The 27,928-nt window shown below is 40.1% G+C and overlaps 1 protein-coding gene and 1 pseudogene across 1 annotated transcript in view; one reads left to right on the top strand and one right to left on the bottom strand.

Moving 5' to 3' along the window:
- Papss2 (3'-phosphoadenosine 5'-phosphosulfate synthase 2) overlaps nucleotides 1–27,928 on the top strand; it is an 83,498-nt gene that overhangs the window by 25,713 nt on the left and 29,857 nt on the right. The window contains exon 2 of the mRNA XM_027949248.3: nucleotides 25,550–25,667. Coding sequence (XP_027805049.1) covers nucleotides 25,550–25,667 — 118 coding nt within the window. The remainder of the gene's footprint in view (nucleotides 1–25,549; nucleotides 25,668–27,928) is intronic.
- On the bottom strand, nucleotides 19,431–20,358 carry LOC114103514 (small ribosomal subunit protein uS5-like; annotated as a pseudogene).

The raw sequence follows: 27,928 nt of genomic DNA, 5'->3' as shown, positions 1-27,928 counted from the left end.
ATTTTTAGCTTCTACAATGTTGCAGGCACATGGATTCAAAGGTAAATGTGACTCGAGCATCCCTTATAAAAACCTTGTGTAAGAAGTAAATGGTATGTCAGCAAATAACCGTAGTTAGCCTAATTTCTTTTAGATTTGTTATTGTTCCCTAAATTTGCTTAAGCATTAAAATTATCTGAAGCACTGTAAAAGTTTGTTGTTGCAACAGCAACATCAAAACCCCCTACAGCCAGGCATGATGCACACCTATAATCCCAGTGGCTCTGGAGGCTGAGGAGGGAGGATTAAAAGTTCAAAGTCAGCCCCAGCAAATTAGGGAGGCCCTAAGCCACTTAGAGAGACCCTGTCTCCAAATTAAAACAATCAAAACACAAAAAGAACTGGGGATTTTGCTCAGTGGCTAAGCGCTCCTGGGTTTTATCCCTGGTACACAAACAAACACACAATAAAACAACAACAGCAATGAAAACCTTTTAGTGTCAGTACCTCAGAGCAACTGAATTAGAATTTCTTAGCGAGGGCCCTGTATTTTCAACAAGTGTCCAAGGAGAGTGTTACAATTAGGTAAGTTGGGGAACTCAGCTCTGAATCCAAACAGGATCCTGTAGGGTTGGAGGAGGAAGTTGCTAAGTGTGCCTGTGTGATGGGAAATGAGCCAAAGCCTCACAGCAGTGTGTAGACCACACCTTAATGAGTGAGTAAGCAAACAAGTAGAGAGGAAGGACATTCCAAGCAAGAAGCATGAAAAGGAATGGTTTGATCCCAGTGGGAGCTTGGGATTTGTGTGATGGTCAAGAAGGGTGGTAGGTAAAGCAGGAAAATTGGCCATGGTCCCTACATGAAGTCTGTGGACATTACCCTAAAAGCCACAGGGACCACCATAGGATATGACACCAGGGAAGAGACAGGGAATCCTGTTTGAAGGGTGTCAGGGGGCCTCCTGGAAACAATTAGCTAACTAACAGTAGTAGAATGGGTTGAGAGGTATTAGCTAAATTTGACAGAATTTAGTGATAGATCGATTTTTTTTTTTTTTTTTTTTTTTTTTTTTTTTTTTTTTTTTTTTTAGTGAGGGAGAGGACAGTAGAACAACTCCTTGATCAGATAATGGAGAGAGGTGTGAGTCATTGCCCCGTGGTGAGGAATCTGGGAAGAGGAGCAAGGGGTGATGACAAGAAGATGAATTCTGTTTGCTCATGCTGTGTTTCAATGGCTCTGGGGATTGTAACTACTAGGCATTTGGATATCTGCTGATAAAGAATTGGGATTCATAGTGTAACAATGGTAGACCAAGCCTTGGGAGCAGGTGGGAATCACTAAGGGGGTTCAGGGGAAGTTCTGCTGAGGGAGAACTAATGAGAACCCCATTATAAAAATGAGCTGTTCTCTCTCTTACCCTCTTATCTTGCCTCAGAGTCCTCTTGTCTTCCATAATGCAGCAAGAGGTTCCTCACCAAATGCTGGCTTCTTGATACTGGGTTTTCCAGCCACCAGAACTGTGAGAAAGAAATTTCCTCTTTTTCTAAATTGCCCAGTTGATAGTGTTTTGTTATAGCAGCATGAAACAGACTGAGACGGTGCCTGAGCAGAGTGAGCAACATTCACATTGAATCTGCTTTTTTAATATAAACTTTTCAGAAGGACTTCAGGCCATTTCAAGCTGAAGAACTCTTTTAGTTTATAATATAGACTTTTATTTGACTATCTCTGGGATGTTAATTTATATAATGGGAGGAAAAGCAGTGGAATAATCTGCTTGAGGAGGTTCTCAGAAAGCGTGTGGCTCATTTGACATATTCGAGCAGGGTTAAACAATTGTCCAATTGTTTTTTGGATTTAGGTGTTAGTTTTGATTTCAGTGCTAACAAATGCTGAATTAATTCTCATAGAGTATGGAGAACTCAACAGAATCATAATCTGTTCACAAATCACAAATCATACACAGTTCTTTGAAACAGATGTCAAGGAATATTTTACTAATGCATTTGTGAGTGGGAGTTCTGTTCTTTTTAACATTTGAAGTGTGCTGGCTGTGAGAAGACAGACCACAGCAGGTCTTACTTGAAGACTTTAAAGTAAGACTTTTAGTGCACTGCATAACAGGAGCTATAACTGAAGTTTGGAAAGTGTCATTCTACTGTGTATTGCTACTAAGGCCTATATCCACATCAGTCAATCAACAGAATATTTATTAAGCTTCTATTATTCATTCAACAAACATGTGCTAATACCCAATAAAGTCCTTTATTTTCCACCTCTTTTTAATCCTTGCAACAATCAGCAAGAATCTAATAAGAATAGCACAGCCTCAAAAGATGTAATGGTTAGGTTTAACTTGTTGTAGGTTCTAATGGAGCCAGAATTGAAAATGACTCTAAGTTATCTGCTTTAAAATCTCCTATCAGTTCCTCTGAGCCTGGCCCTATTAGGAAGTCAAAATGATGGCTTTTACCATGCAGGTTTACACTAAAGTTCAAAACACAAGATTTAAATCTATAAATCCATAAAATGTAAGGCACACATCTAAAACATTAGGAAAATGCCACAGAATGTAATGTCTATAGGAGTTTAGGAGAGGCATCAAAGAAAGCCGGTGGGTTGTACTGCATGAAGAACAGGCAATATATGGAGAGTTGAGGACATGGAGACCCTTCCAGGTGGGAAGAGCTGAATGACCAAAAAAAAAAAAAAAAAAAAACAAAGGTGCAAAATTGTGTTCAGGAAATTGTGATTAGATCTACCACCTACAACAGAAGTTTTGCATCTGAGAGTAGAAAATGTGTCTTATAAGGGTAAATGGAGCCTGCAGTGGAGGCCCTTCAATGCCAAGCTAAGAAGTAAGACTTTATTCTGTAGCTAATAGAAAGCCATTTTAAAACTTTTGAGGGCTGGGTTTGTGGCTTAGCGGTAGAGCGCTCGCCTAGCACATGTGAGGCACTGAGTTTGATCCTCAGCAGCACATAAAAATAAAATATAATAAAGGTATTGTGTCCATCTACAACTAAAAAAAAATTAAAAAGAAAAATTTTGAATACAAAATTAACATGATTTAAAAAGTGACCTAGAAAATTAGGGCTGGGGTTGTGGCTCGGTGGTAGAGCACTTGCCTAGCATGTTTGAAGCCCTGGGTTCAATTCTCAGCACTGCCTATAAATAAATGAACAAAATAAATGCCCATCAACAACTAAAAAATAAAAAGAAAGAAAGAAAATTAACCTGATTATCAGTTCTAGAGATCAGTCAAGGGGCTCTGGGACAAAGGGGAATGGAGGCTTCCCAAGCATGAGCAGACCCAGAAGGAGCAGGGTTCCCAGGGGACTGTGTCCAGGAATAAGGTCCAGAGAGTCAGGCCAGACCAAGGGAGATGTGTAGTTACAGCAGTGGGGACAGTGCACCCAGAGGAGCCTGCAGAGTGTGGTCAAGAAGTTAAGGGAGGCCGGGTCTAGAGCAGCTATTCACCTCCCCAGGTGGATCTGAGAAGTGAAATGTGGCCATTTGTAGTCCAGTTGAGAGATTATCATAAAATACCATCAACTGGGTGGCTCATCAACAACAGGAATCCTTCCTCACACCTCCGGAGGATAGGAAGTCCAAGATCAAGGCTCCAGCAGATCCGGTGTCTGGTGAAGGCTGCCTTCTAACTAGGGCAGAAAAAGGGCCAGGCCACTCTGTGGGCCCCTTTATGAGGGCGCTAATCCCATTCACAAGCGCTCTACCCTCAGGATCTGATTACTTCTCAAAGGCCCCACCCAATAATCGCCACGTTAGAGGCTAGGTTTTGGGGAAAAAACACAAAAATTCAGACCATTGCAGCCTATAAATGAAGAATGAGCTTCAGAATCTTTGGGAAACTCAGAACAGGTTATACTGCAGAGCATAGCAGAGATGGAGGTCAGTGGGTGTGGACGAGGCAGAGCATCCTCAGGAAGCCTGCTCACTGTGTGTTGTGGAGTCAGGCCTGGACACTATAGTGGACGTCCTGGGGACCAAGACATGGAGGGGGTGTGGGGATATAGCTCAGTTGGCAGAGTGCTTGCCTCGCATGCACAAGGCCCTGGGTTCAATCCCCAGCACCACACACACACACACAAACAAACAAACAAAAAAAGACATGAAGGATCTAAGAGTGTTGATGGTGGAAATTGGAAGATCTTACATGAATGACATCATGAAGAAAGCCTCGACATGACTTGTAGATAATTAGAGGAAGGACAGCAGTGGGTCTCAAGCCTCTTGAGGTTGTACATGATGTGGAGTTACACTGGCCGTGTATTCATGAAACCATGTCCAATTCATTCTACTGCCTTTCCTAGTCCCAGGAGCAAGTTCCAAAGGTTATTTGGAAAACAATTATTTGGGCCTTAGAAAAATTTTGTCATTAAGAACTTGTTTCCATGGGAAATGTGTTTAAAATAGTCTAATGTATCAGGAATATTGCAACCTTATATAACCCTGAAATCGAACTTCCTCTGGCTTTACTACCTTTCCTCCTGCTTCTCAGCACAAGTGTGAGCAATCTCTACCCCAAACACTGAAGAGGGCTTTTAGGATCAGGTATAAAGATTGTGAGTGTCTGTCAGGGTGTAAGCCTTTCTCCTTAAAAAAAAAAAATATTGGAGCATTATAATTATGTGCAACAGTGAGATTCATTGTGACATTCACACATGCACATTGCAAAATTTGGTCAATTTCAAGATCCTCGAAAGTAAACTCCACACACTTATCCACCCCAAACTTCTGGCTATGTACTTCTTCATCTTGGGTCTCCATTCTAGAACAGGATGTAATTTCAGAATGATTTGTTCCAAAAAAAAATATTTATGCTTTTACCTGCAAAGACGCATACTGCTTCTCTTCTGCTGTCCTATTTCCAAAAGAAAAATGTAGCCCTTCTGAGTTTTCCCCCTCTAAGCAGTTTCAGATCTCCTTTCTTCTTCTCCTTTCTCTCTTTACTTTGACCCCTCTGTATGGAAAAACTAGGAGTAATGTATTCATAATGGGAGGTCTGGGGACGTAGACAGGGCCAAATGAAGACTGATCTCTGTTTTGGAGGGACAAAAGGGAATCCAAAGAAGATGCTGCTAGGTCTCCTCTGTTTTCACTCAAACCCCAAATGTCACTGGTAATATTTTTAAATGTTGTCCATACACATTGTGGATATGTCCATGCTTGTGATATGTGTACCCAACTGTTGCATCTGTCCATTTGTCATTCTGTCCCCTTCTGCTTTCTTTACTCTGTGATGTGCTTATGAAAGGATTTCTCATAAAACCCCAAGCAGACTTAATCCTTAAATTAGAAGTAAAAATAATGAACTCAGCTACTTTAAGAAACATGGTCAGGAGGGATAAAGAATCAAGTAGTGCAGAAGCTAAAGTGATTATGAAATGCTTAGGTTTTCATGGTTTTGTTTATTGCAAAATCTTAGGGAAATGTACTTTTAAAAACTTAAGCCCTTTGGTTTTAGACGGTTGTAGACTTAGAGAAAAATCAAGGAGAAGATACAAAGGGTTCCCATATACCCTTACACTTCTTTTACCCTGTTAGGAACTTTTACATCAGTGTGGCACATTTTTACACTCAATGAAAAAAAATACATCAGGAAGGAGCACAGAGATACTGAGGAACAAAAGTGGCCAAATTATATTGTTATGTTATGTGCATGTACAAATACCTAACAAGGAATCCCACTATAATGTGTGATTATAATGTGCCAATAACATTAAAAAAAAGATATGTCATTATTAGCTGAAGTCTATATTTTCTTCAAGTTTTCTTAATTTTTACCTCATATTATTTTTCTGTCCAAGGAATCCACTCCATGTCACATTTCATTGTCACGTCTCCTTAGTCTCTTCTTGTCTGTGACAATTTCTCAGACTTTCCTTTTTCTTTCTTTTTGAATTTATGTATTTATTCATTTATTTTTATTTTTATTTATTTATTTTTTTTGTATAACATAATTTTCTTTTTTTTTTATTGGTTGTTCAAAACATTACAAAGCTCTTGACATATCATATTTCATACATTTGATTCAGGTGGGTTTTGAACTTCCAATTTTACCCCAAATACAGATTGCAGAATCACGTCGGTTACACATCTACATTTTTACATAATGCCCTATTAGTAACTGTTGTATTCTGCTACCTTTCCTATCCTCTACTATCTCCCCTCCCCTCCCCTCCCATCTTCTCTCTCTACCCCATCTACTGTAATTCATTTCTCTCCTTATTTATTTTCCCATTCCCCTCACAACCTCTTATATGTAATTTTGTATAACAATGAGGATCTCCCTCCATTACCATGCAATTTCCCTTTTCTCTCCCTTTCCCTCCCACCTCATGTATCTGTTTAATGTTAATCTTTTCTTCCTGCTCTTCCTCCCTGCTTTGTTCTTAGTTGCTCTCATTATATCAAAGAAGACATTTGGTATTTGTTTTTTAGGGATTGGCTAGCTTCACTAAGCATAATCTGCTCTAGTGCCATCCATTTCCCTGCAAATTCCATGATTTTGTCATTTGTTAGTGCTGCGTAATACTCCATTGTGTATAAATGCCACTTTTTTTTATCCATTCATCTATTGAAGGGCATCTGGGTTGGTTCCACAGTCTAGCGATTGTGAATTGTGCTGCTATGAACATCGATGTAGCAGTATCCCTGTAGTACGCTCTTTTAAGGTCTTCAGGGAATAGTCCGAGAAGGGCAATAGCTGGGTCAAATGGTGGTTCCATTCCCAGCTTTCCCAGGAATCTCCATACTGCTTTCCAAATTGGCCACACCAGTTTGCAGTCCCACCAGCAATGTACAAGAGTACCCTTTTCCCCACATCCTCGCCAGCACTTGTTGTTGTTTGACTTCATAATGGCTGCCAATCTTACTGGAGTGAGATGGTATCTTAGGGTGGTTTTGATTTGCATTTCTCTGACTGCTAGTGATGGTGAGCATTTTTTCATGTACTTGTTGATTGACTGTATGTCCTCCTCTGAGAAGTGTCTGTTCAGGTCCTTGGCCCATTTGTTGATTGGGTTATTTGTTTTCTTATTGTTTAATTTTTTGAGTTCTTTGTATACTCTGGATATTAGGGCTCTATCTGAAGTGTGAGGAGTAAAAATTTGTTCCCATGATGTAGGCTCCCTATTTACCTCTTTTATTGTTTCTCTTGCTGAGAAAAAACTTTTCAGTTTAAGTAGGTCCCATTTGTTGATTCTTGTTATTAACTTTTGTGCTATGGGTGTCCTATTAAGGAATTTGGAGCCCGACCCCACAATATGTAGATCGGAGCCAACTTTTTCTTCTATCAGACGTAGAGTCTCTGATTTGATATCTAACTCCTTGATCCACTTTGAGTTAACTTTTGTGCATGGCGAGAGGAGGGGATTCAGTTTCATTTTGTTGCATATGGATTTCCAGTTTTCCCAACACCATTTGTTGAAGATGCTATCCTTCCTCCATTGCATGCTTTTAGCTCCTTTATCAAATATAAGATAGCTGTAGCTTTGTGGATTAGTCTCTGTGTCCTCTATTCTGTACCATTGGTCCACCCGCCTGTTTTGGTACCAGTACCATGCTCTTTTTGTTACTATTGCTCTGTAATATAGTTTTAAATCCGGTATCGCTATACCACCTGATTCACACTTCCTGCTTAGAATTGCTTTTGCTATTCTGGGTCTTTTATTTTTCCATATGAATTTCATGATTGCTTTATCTATTTCTACAAGAAATGCCGTTGGGATTTTGATTGGCATTGCATTAAACCTATAGAGAACTTTTGGTAATATCGCCATTTTGATGATGTTAGTTCTGCCTATCCATGAACAGGGTATATTTTTCCATCTTCTAAGATCTTCTTCTACTTCTCTTTTTAGGGTTTTGTAGTTTTCATTGTATAAGTCCTTCACCTCTTTTGTTAGGTTGATTCCCAAGTATTTTATTTTTTTTGAGGATATTGTGAATGGAGTGTTTTTCCTCATTTCCGTTTCAGAAGTTTTGTCACTGATATACAGAAATGCCTTTGATTTATGCGTGTTGATTTTATATCCTGCCACTTTGCTGAATTCATTTATTAGTTCTAGTAGTTTTTTTGTAGACCCTTTTGGGTCTTCTAGGTATAGAATCATGTCATCTGCAAATAGTGATAATTTAAGTTCTTCCTTTCCTATTTTTATGCCTTTAATTTCTTTCGTCTGTCTAATTGCTCTGGCCAGTGTTTCGAGAACTATATTGAATAGAAGTGGTGATAGAGGGCATCCCTGTCTTGTTCCAGATTTTAGGGGGAATGCCTTCAATTTTTCTCCATTGAGAATGATGCTAGCCTGAGGCTTAGCATAGATAGCTTTTACTATGTCGAGGTAAGTTCCTGTTATTCCTAGTTTTTCTAATGTTTTGAACATAAAGGGATGCTGTACTTTGTCGAATGCTTTTTCTGCATCTATTGAGATGATCATATGGTTCTTATCTTTAAGTCTATTGATGTGGTGAATAACATTTATTGATTTCCGTATATTGAACCATCCTTGCATCCCAGGGATGAATCCTACTTGATCATGGTGCACAATTTTTTTGATGTGCCTTTGTATCCGATTCGCCAGAATTTTATTGAGGATTTTTGCATCTAGGTTCATCAGAGATATTGGTCTGTAGTTTTCTTTCTTTGAGGTGTCTTTGTCTGGTTTCGGAATCAGGGTGATGTTGGCCTCATAGAATGAATTTGGCAGAGCTCCCTCTTTTTCTATTTCCTGAAATAGCTTGAAAAGTATTGGTATTAATTCTTCCTTAAAGGTTTTGTAAAACTCCGCTGTATACCCATCCGGTCCTGGGCTTTTCTTGGTTGGAAGTCTTTTGATTGCTTCTTCTATTTCATCTATTGATATTGGTCTGTTTAAGTTGTGAGTATCCTCCTGATTCAGTCTGGGCAAATCATATGACTTAAGGAATTTATCGATGTCTTCACTATCTTCTATTTTATTGGAATATAGGTTTTCAAAATAATTTCTAATTGTCTTCTGTAGTTCTGTAGCGTCTGTTGTGATATTGCCTTTTTCATCCCGTATGTTAGTAATTTGAGTTCTCTCTCTTCTTCTCTTCATTAGCATGGCTAAGGGTCTGTCGATCTTATTTATTTTTTCAAAGAACCAACTTTTAGTTTTGTTAATTTTTCAATAGTTTCTTTTGTTTCAATTTCGTTGATTTCCGCTCTGATTTTAATTATTTCTTGCCTTCTGCTACATTTGCTGTTGTTTTGCTCTTCCTTTTCTAGGGCTTTGAGATGAAGTGTGAGCTCTTTTATTTGTTGGTTTTTCCTTTTTTTTGAGGAATGACCTCCAGGCGATGAATTTCCCTCTTAAAAGTGCTTTCATTGTGTCCCATAGATTCCGATATGTTGTGTCTGTATTTTCATTTATCTCTAAGAATTTTTTGATTTCCTCCTTTATGTCTTCTGTAACCCATTGATCATTCAGTAACATATTGTTCATTTTCCATGTGATGTAGGATTTTTCCTTCCTTCTTTTATCATTGATTTCCTGTTTCATTCCATTATGATCAGATAAAATGCATGGGATTATCTCCACCCCTGTATATTTACTGAGGGTTGCCCTATGGCATAATATATGGTCTATTTTTGAGAAGGATCCATGTGCTGCTGAGAAAAAAGTATATCCACTTGATGATGGTTGATATATTCTATATATGTCAGTTAAGTCTAGGTTGTTGATTGTGATATTGAGTTCTATAGTTTCTTTATTCAACTTTTGTTTGGAGGACCTGTCAAATGGTGAGAGAGGTGTGTTGAAGTCACCCATAATTATTGTGTTGTGGTCTATTTGATTCTTGAACTTGAGGAGAATTTGTTTTATGAACGTCGCAGCACAATTATTTGGTGCATAAATATTGATAATTGTTATGTCTTGTTGGTGAATGGTTCCTTTTAACAGTATATAATGTCCTTCCTTATCCCTTTTGATTAACTTAGTCTTGAAGTCGATTTTATTCGATATGAGGATGGCCACCCCTGCTTGCTTACGAGGACTGTGTGCGTGGTATATTTTTTCCCAACCTTTCACCTTCAGCCTGTGTATGTCTTTTGCAATCAGATGTGTCTCCTGGAGGCAGCATATTGTTGGATTTGTTTTTTTAATCCATGTTACCAGCGTATGTCGCTTTATTGGAGAGTTTAAGCCATTAACGTTTAGAGCTACTATTGATATATGGTTTGTACTTCCAGCCATGTTTGATTATTTATCTTCTTTTTTTTTTTTAATTTAATTTAGTTTGTTTCTCCATGGTTAGCTTTCCCCCCGCCCTCTGTTTTTATAGAGGCACTTCCCACTGATGGTTTTGGTTATTGTTTTTCATTTCTTCCTCGTGTAGTGTTTTGCTCAAGATGCTTTGCAATGCTGGTTTTCTGGCTGCAAATTCTTTCAGCTTTTGTTTGTCATGAAAGATTTTTATTTTGTTGTCATACCTGAAGCTTAATTTTGCTGGATACAGAATTCTTGGTTGGCATCCATTGTCTTTCAGTGTTTGAAATACGTTGTTCCAGGATCTTCTCGCTTTCAGCGTCTGTGATGAAAAATCCATTGTTAACCTTATTGGTTTACCCCTGAATGTAATCTGCCTCCTTTCTCTTGTAGCTTTTAATATTTTCTCTTTGTTCTGTATATTGGATATCTTCATAACAATATGTCTTGGCGTTGGTCTACTGTGATTTTGTGTGCTCGGTGTCCTGTATGCATCTAAAATTTGTATATCCATTCCCTTTTTTATTTCTGGAAAGTTTTCTGTAATTATTTCATTCAGCAGGCTACTCATTCCCTTGGTTTGAATCTCTGTACCTTCTTCTATCCCGATGACTCGTAGGTTTGGTTTTTTTATGTTATCCCATATCTCTTGGATGTTTCTCTCATGATTTTTAACCAGCCTTTCTGAGTTGGCTAGGCTCTTTTCAAGATGATATATTTTGTCTTCATTATCTGACGTTCTGGCTTCTACTTGCTCCACTCTGTTAGTGATACTCTTAATTGAGTTTTTAATTTGGTTTATCGTTTCCTTCATTTCTAGAATTATTGTTTGATTTTTTTTAATAATCTCTATCTCCTGATAAAGATGCTTAACTTCTTCTTTTATCTGTTTATGTAATTGATTTTCAAAGTGTTCTTTCACTGTTTGGATTTGCTGTCTCGTATCCTCTTTAAGGTTCCATTCCATCTGTCTAAGGTGTTCCTTGAGTTCTTTATATGACCATTTTTCTGCTGACTCTAGGTCCTCCTGAATATTTAGGCTGTCCTTCATTGTTTGTACCCCTTTTCTTCCTTGCTTTTTTATGCTGCTCATGTTACTTCTTGTTCTGCTTGACTGCTGAGTTACTGTTTACTCTTATAAATTTATTTGATGCTTGGGAGGAAAGATATTAGAAGGGAAGGGAAGAAGTCACTAAAGAGAATGAGAGTAGGCAGGTAGAATTCAAGGAAGGGGGAATAAGAAAATTGAAAAGAAATGAAAAGACAAAAGAAACAAAAACAAAACACACACACAAAAGTTAGAAAATAAAGAAAGAAAGAAAAGAAAAAAATTTTTTTTACAAAAATAATAATGATAATAAAAATAATGAAAATTAAAATTGAAAAAATTATAATAATAATAAAAAAATTTAAAAAAAATTAGAAACATTAAAAAAAGTTAAAGAACAACAACAATAAAAAATTGAAAATGAAAGAAAAAAAAGAAAAAGAAAAAAATGATAATAATAATAATAATAATAATAAATGCAGTCATAGAGTTCGATTAATTTCTCTTCCAGTAGGTGGAGCTGTGCCCACTGGGTCAAGCTTCTCCTCTCACTAAGTGGGAACCAATCACTGTGTAGCAGCTCTTCCTCACAGACTGGGTGGGTCTCCAATCCTGATTGCCTAGGGCCTTCTCTTGTGTTTCCTCAAGCCAGGCGGTGCTCACCTGTGACGCTCACCACAATGCTGGCTACACACCATGTCTGCTGTTCCTGGGAGCCCTGTTGCGCTGGTTTCAATGCAGTTATCTCCTCCGCCCGTGACCTCAGTTCTCTGCCAAGGTGGTATCACATGTAAATGGTGACCATTCGTTCCCTTTGCCGGGTGACCAGTGCAACGGGTGGGTCCTGACTGTCTCTCCCAATCCCCGTTTCAATCCTGTGGCCACTGCCTATGAAGGCTCGGTTGGCTTTTACCTCTGAAAGTTCCTAAGGGCCAACCAGTTATTTCAGCGGGATTGTTAGTGCTGAGTCACGAGAAGCAGGCGAACCGGAGCTTGGATGCAGCCGATCCAGGCTCGGTGTGTGTGTTCTGAGGGGCCCAGACTGTACACCCCAGATCCACATCAGCTCAGCATTGCCTAGTGATCCTGGGCAAACAGCATTTATACAGTTTACGGCTCCCTATGCCCGCGCAGTTGAAGAGGTCAGAGACTTGATCTCTCCCCTCCCGCTGCCATGTTAGATCTCCTCAATGATATTCATGTTGCCCTTACAGCTTCCTGGCATAAGCAAGTTCTTGGGATTATACAAACTGCTGCTTCTGTTTCCAGTCCAGATTTCTAGAAATTAAACCCTGCCGCCATGGCCTCTTCCCCGGGGCCACGCTCAGGGGCGCCGCTCTCGTCCGCGACCGTAGCTGCGCCAAAGAACCGGTGCCCAGCCCCCAGGGCCCAAGCGGCTGCCGCCGCGGCTCTCCAGCTCCTTCCTCTGAAGCACGGGTCCCCACGTAGGGGCATGCAGAACGACCCCAGAGCAGACTCTGCCCGAGGGTGCAGCGGCAAACAGGCGACCCAGGCGCTCAAGGCTGCGGTCCAGCCTTTGGAGAACAGGGCTCGGCACGCAGCCCAGCTCCAACCTCTAGGTGCGGCTGCTGGACAATGTAGCCATAGCCATCAAGACAGCCGGCAGAAAGCAAATGGCGGCTCCCGCGGAGTGGAATTTCGGCACAGAAACCGCAGCCCCGCCAACGATCCCAATCCACAAACTCTCCCAGTATAAAAAATATTCAAAAAAAAAAAGGGCAGGGCGCACTGAGCTTTCTTTGCCTAGAGTACTTACAATCAACTGCTGATTACACATTCACCTTTTCTGCCCGGAGCGAAGCGAAAGAGGAAGCAGATGGGAGCAAAGCGCCCGCGGCTTTGGGCAGCAAAGCGTCCGGGAGCCAAGCGTCTCTTTTTCGATCTCTTTGTTCTTCCTGCTGCTTGGCAAAGTGGTCCACTACAGATTAACGGTGGAAGGGGTTCTTACACGCTGTGCGAAATCTCGATTAAAGCCGCTGCTCTGAGCACCCCGCTCAGCACTTCAGCAACCCCCGTGCGCAGCAGCCATCTTCTAACACCATTTTCTTATTTTTAAATTCTTAAAAATGTGTTCTTTCTAGTGTATTCTGGCATATTATAAATACATGAAGTATAACTTTCCATTCTTGAAGTTGTACATGATGTGAAGTTACACTGGTCATGTATTCATGTATGAACATGGGAAAGTCAACAAATTCATTCTACTGTCTTTCCTAGTCCCATTTCCACTTCTTTTCCTTCATTCCTCTTTGTCTAATTTAATAAATTTCTCTTCTTCCTGCCCTGCCTTATTGTTTGTTAGCATCCGAATGTCAGAGAGGACATTTGGCCTTTAGTTTGGGGGGATTGCCTTATTTCACTTAGAATGATAATCTCCAGTTCTATCCATTTACTGGCAAATGCCATAATTTCATTCTTCTTTATGGCCGAGTAATATTCCAATTTGTATGTATATCATATTTTCTTTATCCATTAATCTCTTGAAGGATACTTAGGTTGATTCCATAGCTAGCTATTGTGAATCGAGCTGCTATAAATGTTGATATGACTGCGTCACTGTAGTATGCTGATTTTAGGTCCTTTGGGTATATACCAAGGAGTGTGACAACTGGGTCAAATGGTAGTTCTAATCCAAGTTTTCTGAGGAATCTCCATACTGCTCTCCAGAGTGGTTGTACCAATTTGTAGCCTCATCAGCAATGTGTGAGTGTACCTTTCCCCCACGTCCTCACTGTTTGAATTTGAATTTCTCTAATTGCTAGAGATATTGAAAATTTTTTATATATTGGTTGACCATTCGCATTTCTTCTTCTGTGAAGTATCTGTTCAGTTCCTTTGCTCGCTTATTGATTAGGTTATTTTTTTTTTTTTTTTGGTGTTAAGTTTTTTGAGTTCTTTATTTATCCTGGAGATTAATGCTCTATCTGAGGTACAGATGGCAAAGATTTTCTCCCATTCTGTATGTTCTCTCTTCATGTTCTTGATCATTTCCTTTACTGTGAAGAAGCTTTTTAGTTTGCTATCATCCATTTATTGATTCTTAATTTTACTTCTTGCACTTTGGGAGTCTTGTTGAGGAACTTGGTTCCTGAGCCACCGACATAATGGAAAATTGGACCTACATTTTCTTCTATTAGGCACAAGGTCTCTGGTCTAATTCTTAGGTCCTTAATCCACTTTGAGTTGAGTTTTTTGCATGGTGAGAGATAGGGATTAAATTTCATTCTACTACATATAGATTTTCAGTTTTCCTAGCACCATTTGTTGAAGAGGATGTCTTTTCTCTAATGTGTGTTTCTGGTGCCTTTGTCTAGCATGAGATAACTGTATTTATGTGGGTTTGTGTCTTCTATGCTATTCCATTCGTCTCAGACTCTGCTTGCTTTTGATTATTTTGACAGTTTTGTGGCATGCTGACCAGATATTTCATAGGATGCCTCTCAGGGTTTGCATGATATTTCTTCATCATGGTCAAATTGGGAAGTGATTATGTCAAATGGGAAGATGAGGCCAACTCAAGGCTTTGCCTCAGCCTGACCCAGCATGCGTCCTGGCAGATTGCAACTCCTAGCAATTGTCCTGATGTGGTGTGGGCCTTGCTCCATCCCTTGATGATGAAGAGGGTGGTGAAAGGGCACCTGGGTTCACTTTATCCAGCATAGCACCCATTATGGGGAGATGAAGTTCTGGCCAAGTCAGACATGGACCCCTGACCCTCAGGGCACCTAGAAGCAGCAGCACACCTGTGCTTTAGGAGTGGGCAGTGGACAGGGTATATCACAGTCTGTCCCTGGTTTGTACAGCTGGAGACTGGAACCAGAGGAAGAGTTACGTCAAGTGAGTTTACTAAGCAGCTGCAGGCCAAAGAAAATTGGGCAGGTTCCAGGGCCTCTGAGCAGAACCAACTGAGGACATATGGCTATGACTCAAAAAAGAGGATGCAGCCAAAGTTCCCCAGGGTCATAAACCTGTCCCTTCCTGCTTGGCTCTGTATGTGGAAAGGCTGGAGCTGGGTTGTTCTCCAGCTAATGGAAATTCCACAATCCCTTCCCTTCCAGATGATGCCTTGTTTGCAACTGTTGTACTCACCTCTGAGTTGATGTCTGTGTGCATAAAAGATCTGGAACACAATGCACAATCCCATGAGGAGAGGGTCTCCTTTACTTTTCTTGGCAAATGTGTGAATGATGCTTACAAACTGTATTGCCATCCAGGATTTTTCAACAATATATATATATTTTCAACAATATATGTTTTTCAGATGCTTTTTCAAATACTATAAAAATCCACATGGGATTTTTAAAAAGATATTAATATTATTAAGATGCCCCTTCATCATTCATATATATATATATATATATATATATATATATATATATATATATATATATATTTGGCTGCCATTTTTCACAGTATTCAAACTTTATCCATTTACTATCAGCCTGTGATTTATTTCTTAGTGGTAGCTTTGAAAAGTTGAATCAACTTAGTTGTGGTGGATTTTTAAAAATTGTTCTCTCATTCTCAGCATTAATCTACTTGGCAGAACTTTCCTTAGTAGGAATTGTTGACAGTGATAAGTTTTTGTCCTGAAGAAAATTTATATCCATCCTAAAACTTCCTCAATCTGATCACAATTTTAATTTATAAATTCCAGATTTGAACAATTTTTGTACTGTCCAGTAACTATTTTGGAAAATGATTCAATTTGTTCTTCTAAGAAAGTTATCAATTCTTTTGTCTCAATTGTCACAGCTGGCATTTTGCCCTGGCTACCTCATGTGATTATTTCCTTTATAACTCAAGAATAGGTTAACACAAATGTAACCCTGGAGGGTTGGTGGGTTTAGGGAGGTTATGTTTATCAGGATAAGTAATGATATTGTTTGGATCTGAAATGCCTGCCAAAGGCCCATGTGCTAAAGACTTGGTTCCTAGCCTGCGACACTGTTGGGAGGTGGTGGAACCTTTAACAGGTGGAGCCCATTTGAGGGAAGTGAGGTCATTGGGGGTGTGCCCTTGGGAGCCTAGCCTTCCCCACCTCCTTCCTGGCCTCCATGAAGTAAATAGTCCTCCTCCAACATGTGCTTCTGCCATGGTATAGTGTGATGCCACAGACCCAAAGGCCACAGGACCAAGCAACCATGGACTAAAACCTCTGAAACCATAAATAAAAATAAAACTTTCCTTCCATAAGTTGATTATTTCGGATATTTTGTCATACTTACGGAAAGCTAACACAGTAATAAATACACTGTATTGTGAAAACTGCGTTCACAGAGTTGGATTTAGCATGCTTTACTCATAATCTCTCTTTACACAGAAGATTTTAAAACCATATTTTCTTCAAGATAAACTTCTTTTCAAAGTATGTTTTCAAATTTAGTGACACTTCTTTTAAAACTTCCCTCTTGCTGGGCATAGTGGTGTTTGGCTGTAATCCCAGTGACTTGGGAGGCTGAGGCAGGAGGATTGCTAGTTCAAAGCCAGCCTCAGCAACACAGAAAGGCCCTAAGCAACTTAACGAGACCTTGTCTCAAAAATTTTTAAAAAGGGCTGGGGATGTGGCTCTGTAGTTAAGTGCCCCTGGTTCAAACTCTAGTACCCAAATAAAAAAACAACAAAACAAATAAAAACCTACTTCCCTCTCTACTAAAAACTAAAAAAGTAGAATCGAACCTTAAACCTTACATATTTATTGGTGGTAATTGCCTCAAAGTTGAGCAAAATCACCTTTGTGATGTCTTGCTGCCACTTCATTAATACTGTCAGGATGACTTTCTTGGGAGGTTCCTAGGAGGTGATGCAACAAACTCAGACTCTGTAGGTGAAGAGTGAGGGCCTTGTTATGGAGAATATATGGAAGAGGGAGCCCCATTCCTCATCAGTTTCTAAAAGCTGCTGCATCTTCCCCATTTTTTCTCTGGATGAAGTAACTAAATGATGGAGATGGTCACCATGATGATCAAGTGCAATGGAAAATGCTTGAAAGGTGATCAGTGGAGAGCTCACTGCACATCATTAGACATTTCAGAGGGACTGGCTGTCTTGAAGGTGTCTCACGGTGTCAGGATATTAGGTGGCTGGTTTGTTGTCTGTTTTTGGTTTGGAAATTTTCGTGTTGGTTGTAACTTACCTCAGGACGGCTTGTGTCCACGTATCTGTGATCCCTTGCGCATCAAGAATCTTATCATTTTGGTCTCATCCATCTCTGGTTGAGAAAGCCTTTGTATTTTAAAAATATATTTATTTTCGAATTTAATATTGAAAAAAATCAGAATATGGAGACAGGATGGAAAATAATTACCCAAAATTACTCAACCCCCAAGATGGTTATTATTATTACAATTTTGCCTTTGATTTCCTGACTTTTCTTTGACATAGCCTTATGCATATAAGTATGTATGTTTACTTACCTTGTAAACTGTTTTCTCACTTGGGTGTAAATCAAGATGTATTTTTAGGTCAATAAATATAGATGCTCATGGTCATCATATGTGTGTGCTATAATCTAGTTAATTGATGGACATGTTTATTGTTTCTGATTTCACAATTTTAGATAATACTACTATGAACATCTTGGACAATAACTCCTTTTTCTATATTATGATGTTGGGCTTCTTTGAGAATTAAAGAGTCTAGCAAAGAAAATCACAATGAAGCATTGTATGTTCTCAACAAAAGTTGTGTAATTTTATTTCAATGAGAGAATGTCATTTTAGAATAAACTAAAAAGGAAAAGTTTTTTTAAGATGAATGAGCTTTTCAATCTTCAAGATATAAAAGCATATTAAAAAATGACAACCATCAGAACCATAGGTATTTACACTAAAGCAGAAAATTTCTTTATTATAAATATATAAAGGATTGGGGGTATAGCTCAGGAGTAGAACATTTGCCTAGCATGGGTGAGGTCCTGGTTTTACTCCCCAGAACTACAAAAAATATATACATGCACATATAAGAATTCTGAAAAAAAAATCAAAATTTTAAAAGACATTCAAAGTAACAAAAATGAGTTGTAATATAATATATTTGAGATCACTGGAGATAATTATAGAAAAGACATAAAATTGAACCATTTAAGCACATTTTACATGTATCAAAAAAATTAAGCAAGGCATGATGGTGCACATCTGCAATACCAGTATTTCAGGAGGCTAAGACAGGAGGATTACAATTTTAAGGCCAGCCTCAGCAGCATAGTGACTCTCAGCAACTTTGTAAGACCCTATCTCAGAATAAAAATTTAAAAAGTGAGAGGGGGATGAAGCCCAGTGGTAAAGTGCCACTGGGTTCAATACCTAATACCAAAAACAAACAAACAAACAACAACAACAAAAAAAAAACCCATAAAAGTCACAAATAACTTGTTACAGGGAAAAACCAAACTGCATGTTTGTAGAAGTAACTAAATGAATACAAATCAACCTGGGGGAAAAATGGTAAAAATGCAAACACAGCAAAGTAGTTGGATCATTTAGAAATATGTATAAAAAGGTAGATTGGTAACTTGGTTTGTCTCCCTGGAAAATGAACCGGCTCCATATAATGAGAACTATAAAGTGGTTCATCATTCTTGATATGCAGTCATACACTTTGCATTATACATCCTCAGGAAAAAAAATCTGAAAGGGGAAAAATTCTTGAAATATTCATAGCTATACATATTAAGTAATAAAAATTAAGTGAGAATAATTTTTTAATTTTTAACATTTTAATATAGTATCAAAAGTCTTAATATGCAGTGTCTCCTTTAATCCTTAACAAGGAACTGTAACTCAGATCAGAGAGCTGAGCCTGGGTAACTACAAGTTCTGTCTAGGCAGGAGGAAGACCTGGACATAAACCCACCTGGATCTTCTAGCGTCCAGGTGTGAGCTCATCCACATCCCTGATTCTGAGCAGTCGTTTTCAGATCTGTAAATGGATCACAAAGCCCAGCCTCCCTAACTTCCAGGTTTTGTGCGAGAGAGAGAGAGAGAGAGAGAGAGAGAGAGAGAGAGAATACATGTGAAAGTGTAGCTTCTACTATGGACTTGATAGGGCAATAGTTGAGGTTGCTTCTTTCTGAAAATGGACCTTGAAATGATGAGGATGGGGAGGGGGAAGATGGAACACTTTTTTTTTTGTAAACGGGTTTCATTCACTTTATTATCATTATTTTTGTATAAAAACCCTGTGTTGTAGCCACGGCTGGAGCCTGGGTCCTCTATACAGAGACTTTGGTGTGGGTTTTCACAAGATGGTCAGTGAATTCCTGATAGGGAGACTTGGTGACCACAGTCTCTTTCCAGAGATCGGGGGTCAAACAGCTGTATGTCCTGGAGATGGCATCAGAGGTGGCCTTGGCAGAGGTACCAAGGTGGCAGTGCAGCCCCTGGCAGAAGTGTAGCAGCCATCAATACCAGCCATCAGCAGCAGCTTCTTGGGCACAGGAGCTGAGACAATGCCAGTGCCTCTGGGGGCAGGGTTGAGCTGTACCAGAACAGAACCCCAACATCCTGTCACCTTGTAAGGGACAGTGTGGGGCTTGCCAATCTTGATCCCCCAGTAGCCTCTCCGCACAGGAACAATGGAGAGCTTGGCCAGGATGATGGCCCCTCGGATAGCCGTGGCTACCTCCTTGGAGCACTTTACTCCCAGTCCAACGTGATCCCTGTAGTCCCCATTAGGTACAAATGCCTTGACCCTGGTCCACTAGCCAGCAGCAGAGCCTGTTTCTGTACAGGCAGGATCTTCAAAACCTCATCCTGGAGTGATGCCTCCAGGGAAAAGTCAATGCTCTCAGACTCCTTGATGGGCAAGGAGACGACATAGATCTCCTCCAGGGACTTGATCTTCATGTCCTTGACCAGGCGGCCCAGCTTAGTGACCGGGATCCACTCCTTGTCTTCAGCCTCACCTCCACGAGCCCTGAGGCCATGGCCCCAGTCCTGACCACTGCCTCGGAGACCTGCTGAAGCCTGCTGTGGCCACCCATTGGTGGGGGGCAGGGTCTCGGGGCCTGGGACCTCAGAGACCTCCCGCTGCACAGGCACGATCTGCCATTTGGTGTTTTCCCAGAGAAGAAGAAGATGGAACACTTTTAATCAGCAAGGGAACAGTGAAACAGTGCAGCAGCTTCGAGGCCCAAGTTCAAAGAGGGCAAAGTGGCTCTAATTAGAAAAGTAAAGTGGATTTGTTTGAGTCGTGAGAGAAGTGGCAGGGTACAGAGGGAATTCAAATGTACTTGCTCATTTTTACTAAAGATATGCACAACCCAAAAACAAAAGCGAAAAATCCTTTGCATGTTGGAAAAAACACCCTGACGTGTGCTTTCCAGCTTCCTCATTCCCTCAGGGCTCTCTCTTTCAGGACGGGCTTAACTGTGATGTGACTTGGAGTTGTCTGTGAGCATGTCCCGTCCCACCCCAAAGCCATCTGAAGTCTTTCACCCAGATTGTTCTTTTCAAGTAAAGGCTGAGGCTCTCTGCCATGACCCAGGGCGCCTCATCCTGAGTTCCAGAAGCTGCTTTGACACTTGGGAGCCGAGGGTGAATCCAGCAGAGAAACTTACTGAAACCCTGGGCTTGGTGACATGGTCCAGACACTACTGACCTGGGGCAAAGGCCATTCTCCTTCGTGGTAACAAAGTGTTCATGATTCCAAGACAGCCAGAACAAGGACAGTAAAGTTTGGGGTTAGAAAGAGGAGGCTTCAAACTGGTGCACGTCAGCGTGGGTACTTCCTGGCTGGAATTAAGTCATCAGAGCAGCAATGATGACGGTGATATCATATGTGTGTATATCTGTGGGGTGTGTGCACATGTGAGAGAAATATTCACCCCCCCATACAAAGTCCTGTCCACTGGCTGATTTGATCATGAGCCCACCTCCCCAGACTTCCCTTAGAGAGAACCCAAGTCCCCAGAACCCTTCTAAATCTGGATGATTTAGACCTAAATTACTATTATTTCTCCAGATTAAATGCCATCTGGTACTTTTAGATTCTACATCCCACTGTGTGTCTAGTATTTTCTTTGCCATTTTATTCAAATAATTATCTTGTTTAATCCTTTCAGCAATCCCAAGAGGAAAGTATTTTTATTCTTATTTTTCAGAGAAAGAAATGGGGATCAGGGATGTTAATCTGGTCAATCAAGTGCCTCAGGAGGCTGTGAAGTGGGCACAAATCTAAGTTTGCATGACTCCAAAACCACTCTTGCCATTCCTGTGCATGCAGTGGGGGACTGACCTGGAAGAAAGTAGGGATTTTTGCAAGGTTTTTCTTGGGGACCCAGGATAGAAGTACGCCGCTAGCGTTGTAGTTTCTGGGCTACTTTCTGCTGAGTGTGTGTTAGTCAAGGTGCTAAGGATGTCTGGGTGCTCCTAGGACCACGCAGAGAGGCAGGCATTTTTTCCTTCAACATGTGTTTTATTTTTTGTAGAGGATCTTTTTTTCTGACAGCCACTTTCTTTCCAAAGCTTAGAACACCATATGCTTTTTAGAGGAGTGTAAGGCTTTCAGCAAGGACAAGTTTTTGGCTGCCCTGCCCCCTTTACAGTTCAAATATCATTTAAAACATCTGCTTTTATTTTATTAGTTTGCCTTTTGCAAAACATCAAGGGTGATTTTGAAATAAATAAGAAGCAAAATATCTTGCTGAACCAAAAGACCCCAGTACCTGGGGACCTAAAAATATTTTATTTGTTTAAATATTGCTGCGGCGATAGAAATTTGTATAAAGACCCATGATGAAGATGCAACTATTATACAGTATTAGAGTAGTTCCTTTTGGTGAATTGTGAACTATTTTTAAAAAACAAAAAGCTTGTTAGGGGACTGGGGTTGTGGCTCAGTGGTAAGCGCTTGCCTAGCTCCTGCAAGGCCCTGGGTTCAGTCCTCAGCACCACATAAAAATAAATAAATAAATAAAGGTATTGTGTCCAACTACAACTAAAAAATAAACAAGTATGTAAAAAAAAAGCTTGTTAGGATGGCATTTAATAAAATCATAACAGAGTTCACAGATTAGCAGAGCCTGGGTTTATTCTGGTTCACTGCTTGTCTGGAGAAAAGAAAAACTGTCAAAAGAGAGGAAAAGGAACCCAATCTCTGTAAACAAATTAAACATTGATGGGGTTCACATCACAGGTGGGCAGTAGCAGTAGTCTTTTAGTCTAATATACCGAGTTTGGGATCCGAGTCCCTTTCTATAAATGCAACCATGTTGAACCAGTTAATTCTACTATTTGAAATACTATTATGGTTTTTTGTTTGCTTGTTTGCTTACTTCTTTTTGGGGGGGCAGTACTTGGGATTGAATTCAGGGGCACTCAACCACTGAACCACACCTCCAGCCTTATCTTTTATTTTATTTAAAGACAGGGTCTCACCGAGTTGCTTAGTACCTTGATTATACTAAGGCTGTTGATCCTCCTGGGCCTCTCCCTGGCTCCACATCTCATTTTAGCCTTCCAAGGTGCTGGGATTACAGGCCTGTGCCACCTCACCCAACAGCTTACTTTTATAATGGCTCTTTGTATGAATGTGGTAAAATTTATACACTACAAAATACACACCTTAAGCATACCTGAATGGGTTCTAACAAATGCTAATGCCCCTGTGCCTCAACTCCTTATCAAAACATAAAACTTGATGTAACTGCTGTTACATCATCCCAGATGTAACTGCTGTTCTGTCTTGGATTAGTTTTCCCCGTTTTGGAACTTGAGGTGAATGGAATCATGCATATGTAGTTTTTCTGTAAAGTTTTATTGGCTCAGCATAATGTTTTCCATTCATTATCATCCCTGTTGTCTCTATCAGCAGTCCATTCCTTTTGATTGAAAAATACTATTCCACTCTGCATCTTTTTCAATTTGAGGTTGAGTTTTGCTTTTTATATTTTGGGGGAGTTTTGGAGTATCTATTTTTTTATTGCTGGACAATTGACCATTTCTAGTCTTTAGTCTGAAATATTCTTGCACAAGTCTTTTTATGGAAACGTGTTTTCCTTTCTCTTGATTAGATAATCATAGGGGAGGTAAATGTTTTGTTCTGAAAGAAACTGTCAGGTGTAGTTACAGGATGTTGTACCCCTATATACCTCCACCATCAATATATGAGGACATGCCCTTGCTGCCATTAAATGTTATCAGTGGCATCTCATTTTAGTTTTCATTTGCCTTTCTCTGATGACCAATGACATGGAGCATTTCATGCATGCTTACTAGCCAAGTGTTTACTAGTCAAGATATTAACATTTAGCTTTCCTCTTTTTTTTATTTCCTTGTGCCATTTTTCCTAATACCATTAAATTCAAGAACATTTAACCTGAATATCAGGTCCAAAAGTCAGTTCATTCGTTCATTCATTGAGTTAGTAAATGTTTATTGAGCTCCTACTATATGGCAGGGGCAACCATAGGAGCTGGGAATGTAGTACTGAATAAAGCTGAGTCCCCAGCATCATTTGGATAGAAGAGAAGATGATCAAATACTCAGCCCTACTCCTTAGGGGAGGCGGAAGCTTACACACACACAAACACACACACACACACACACACACAGACACGTATACTATAGAAAGGTCTATAAAGAACATCTGCAAGTGAGTAATAAAGACGATCCAATTTTTTTTATTTATTTTTTTTACTGGGGATTGAACTCAGGTGCGCTTAACCCCCGAGCCACATCCCCAGTCCATTTTTATATTTTATTTAGAGACAGGGTCTTGCTAAATTTCTGAGGCTGGCTTTGGACTTTTAATCCTCTAGTCTCACCCGACCAAGCTTCTGGGATGATGGGCGTGCTCCATCACGCCCAACTGACAACCCTGTTTTTAAACACAAGGAAAGAATTGAACAATCATTTCATGTGGAAAGACCTCTGACCTCAAATCAGAGTTTAGAATCAGGATCAGATAGTTTGTTCCCTCAGTAGGCTGATTTTTAGCCCAATCAAAACATTTGGTGTTTGAATTTCCCCCAAGTCTCATAACTGGTACATTTGAATTTCTGCTGGGGTTTTGAAAGACTTGTACATTGACCCAGGGGAGAGTGGAAGCAAAGTTTAGTTCTTGTGAGGAAAGTAGCCCTGTGTGCTCAGGGACGAACCTCTGACCTGCTCACTGCTGTCTGGGGCTGACGTTAACCCTGAGCCTCTCCCTGGCTCCACAGACAGGGCTCCACCAGCCACCCCAGCATGCCCCCAGCTGGAGTGTTTGGGATGTTCTCCATTCAAACTGATTGGATTTGGGGAGACCAGGCATCTATAGAAACAAAGACATATCCCTAGTCTCTACCCCAGGTGCATAACTAAAATGTCATGGAATCACAGTCCCTGTGATGTCTCCTCACCTCCCTGGGGAGAACTGTTATTTAGCATCAGAACAGCCTAATTTGAATTATATTCTGAAGGGATTGTGATGGATATCGTGAGAAATACCGAGGTACCCAAGAAATCAAATGTGCTGGAAAATTGGGTGAACAAGGCAAAGCTTACTACGCCTGAAGGGCTTGCTAGGAAACCTGGCTGCTAGGTGGCCCCGCTGGATTTTATCCCTAAGTCAGGCTGCCCTTTGCCTGGGTGTGAGGAGTTCGGGGTTACCATCTATGCGATTGGCTAAGTTTAAAATTGGGGCAGACAAAGGGAAGGGCTATCAGTAAAATGACTATAATTGGATCCAACTAAGGCTGAATACTGTATTCTGAAAAGGGACCACTGGGCTTTCTATTTCTCACTATTCTAAAGGTAGTGTTGGTTTGTAAATTGATAGAATTAATAATGGTAACTCTGTTTCCAGATATAAAAGAAAGATAAGGTTGGCGAAGTCTATGAATGTAATCTGTTATTACACTATAATTTTATTAGTTATTTATCAGGTTGTGTTGCATGAACCAATGAAATATTATCCACTAATTTAAGATTGATATTTAAAAATAAATTTTTAAAAAATCATTATTTTCAGGAAACCAAATTCTTATGAATTACATTAACAGAAAAGAACAGATAAAGAAATTATGTGTGTATACTCACAGCTATGAAAAATATATATATGTGGCAAATGTCTCAGGGTAATCTGCAGAAATGGAAAAAAAATATGAGGAAGGACAAGGGTGAGTCTTTTTCAAAAAATGTTTTGTAGACATTACATATATCGGTTTTGAATTAAAATTTTAAATGGATATTTATTGTTCTGGTGAAGAATATGTATTTTATTAATCCAATTTTGTGCTTGACCTTGTCTTGTTTTGTAGGACAACCAACAGAAATCTACCAATGTAGTGTATCAGGCCCATCACGTCAGCAGGAATAAGAGAGGACAGGTGGTTGGAACGAGGGGTGGATTCCGAGGATGTACCGTGTGGCTAACAGGTATGGACATATATATCATATATATATGTATGTGTATGTGTGTGTGTGTGTGTGTGTGTATACTGGGGATCAAACTCAGGGGCACTTAACCACTGAGCCACACCCCCAGCCCTTTTTGTATTTTATTTAGAGTCAGGGTCTCACTAAATTGCTGAGGTTGGCTTTGAACTTGCAATCCTCTAGCCTCAGCCTCCTGAGCTGCTGGGATTACAGGTGTGTGCCACTGCCTAGCTATATAGATACATTTTTGAAATTGAAATGTGGCACACACTTTTAAGGAAATTAGTGCAACATCTCACACACCGTACGTGCTTATTTTTAACCTAAGAAAGAGGCTGAGAGCTATAGTAGAAAGCCTGGGTGTTACTCCTAATTCTCTCATCAATGAAAAGAGAGTCAAGGCCTGACTCTAGAAATAACATCTGATCCAGAAGTGGGAAGTCTTAAGTTGTCAGTTTTCTGACAGGACATGGTGGGACAAGTGGATTATGACACCCTTGCTCAACTCCAAGAAATTCAATACACCTCACGTTCATCTCAGCATTGGCTGGCAGTTATGAATGGGGCTTTTCTAACTTGACATGGAGGATTTGCTGGCCCATCAGGTGTGGGATGATTAGAGAGAGTCTTTTTGTTTTCCGATGTTCTGATATTTGAGGGGACTGTTTCACTTAAGCAAACAATTGAGCAAATGTAAGGACACTATATTTCCACCAGTTGAGGAGTGCCCTTTGTCTGTGGAAACAATGGAAATCACTAGCTCCCACCCAGGTGACCCAGTGAATCTTCCTTTTCTCATGTTTTTATAGTCACAGAATGCCAACGCTAAGTATTAGTGACAGAATTGGACTCAGGACCTAAGACTCCCAAGACCCTCATACTCTGAGTACAACAGAGAGAATTGTTGCCTAGAACTGAGGCTTTTTTTTCTTTTTTCTTGATCCTGGGGATTGAACTCAGCCGTATTCTATCACCAAGCCATATTCCCAGCCCTTTTTATTTTGAAACAAGATCACCCTAAATTGCTAAAGCTGGCCTCAAATTTGCAATCCTCTTGCCTCAGCCTCTGGAGTCCCTGGGATTATATCATGCACCACCATACACAGTGGGAGACGAGTTTTAAGTAGCCTGGACTCAAAAGGAAAAAAAAAATCATTTCATACACATAGCTTTTCAGTAAATGTTTTACTGAATGGGATTATGAGTGTGCTCATAATCATCCCAGATGTAACTGCTGTTCCATCTTAGATTAGTTTTATAATCCATAAATTCTCCCAACCTCCATAAGACAGGTAACTAATCTTTCTCCTCCTCCTCCTCCTCCTTCTTCTATTTCAGGTAACTAATCTTTATTCTCACTTTACAAACAAGGAAATTGAGGCTTAGAAAAAATTCACTGGCTAATGCAGGTTGAGTGAGAGTAGCAAATGTATTCTAAAGAACCTGGAGGGCAGGGACCTGCCTTACATCTGTTTTGTTGTTGTTGTTGTTGTTTGGTTGGTTGGTTTTTGCTATTCTAGTCATTTCCCTTTCCTCTCCAAACCAGCCTTGTTCTTCTTATCTTTTTCACTTTTTTATATCCTGGTACCTTTGGTGGCCTGGCTTCTTCATTCCTGTGCTCTGCAAGGAAGCAGCTTCCCCAGCCTCTAGCGTAAGGAAGGACAGTGGGCCGGGGGGCTTGCTCCATGCAGGTGCTCAGAGCTCCCCTTCATGGACCCTGTGCTGCCTCCTCAACTCCCTCAGGAGACACCACTTGTAGCAGTAGATACAGTTGTGGAAACAACCTTTGTGTTTTTGTGTTGGAACATCCACACAAAGCCCACTCCTCTAATGTGACATTCCCTTGAAAAGAAAAAATTTTTTAAAAGGTAGGAGAGGGGAAAAGCATTAAAAGGATATATTTTCTCTTTCTTATTTTACTCTTTAGGAAAATCATGCAGGTATGTACAACTATAATGCACCAATAAAAAAAGGTGGGAAATGAAATAAAATGGACCAAAAACATAAAAATAAGAATGAATTAAAAATCACACTGGGCACAGTGGCAGATGCCTGTAATCCCAGCCACTCCAGAGACTGAAGTAGGAGGATCACAAGTTTGAGGCCCTCCTCAGCCATTTAGTGAGACCCTCAGTAACTTAGCAAGACCCTGTCTCAAAAACTAAAAAGGGTTGGGGATATAGCTCAGTGGTAAAGCAACTCTGGGTTCAGTACAAAAAAAAAATCACCTTTTCCTAGCTTCTTTTTTTATTCTTATGTTT

This window comes from Marmota flaviventris, chromosome 4 (genome assembly GCF_047511675.1).
Source record: "Marmota flaviventris isolate mMarFla1 chromosome 4, mMarFla1.hap1, whole genome shotgun sequence".
In the NCBI taxonomy this organism is placed as follows: domain Eukaryota; kingdom Metazoa; phylum Chordata; class Mammalia; order Rodentia; family Sciuridae; genus Marmota; species Marmota flaviventris.
The sequence above is the reverse complement of the archived record's forward strand: the minus strand, read 5'-3'. Positions and strand labels throughout refer to the sequence as shown.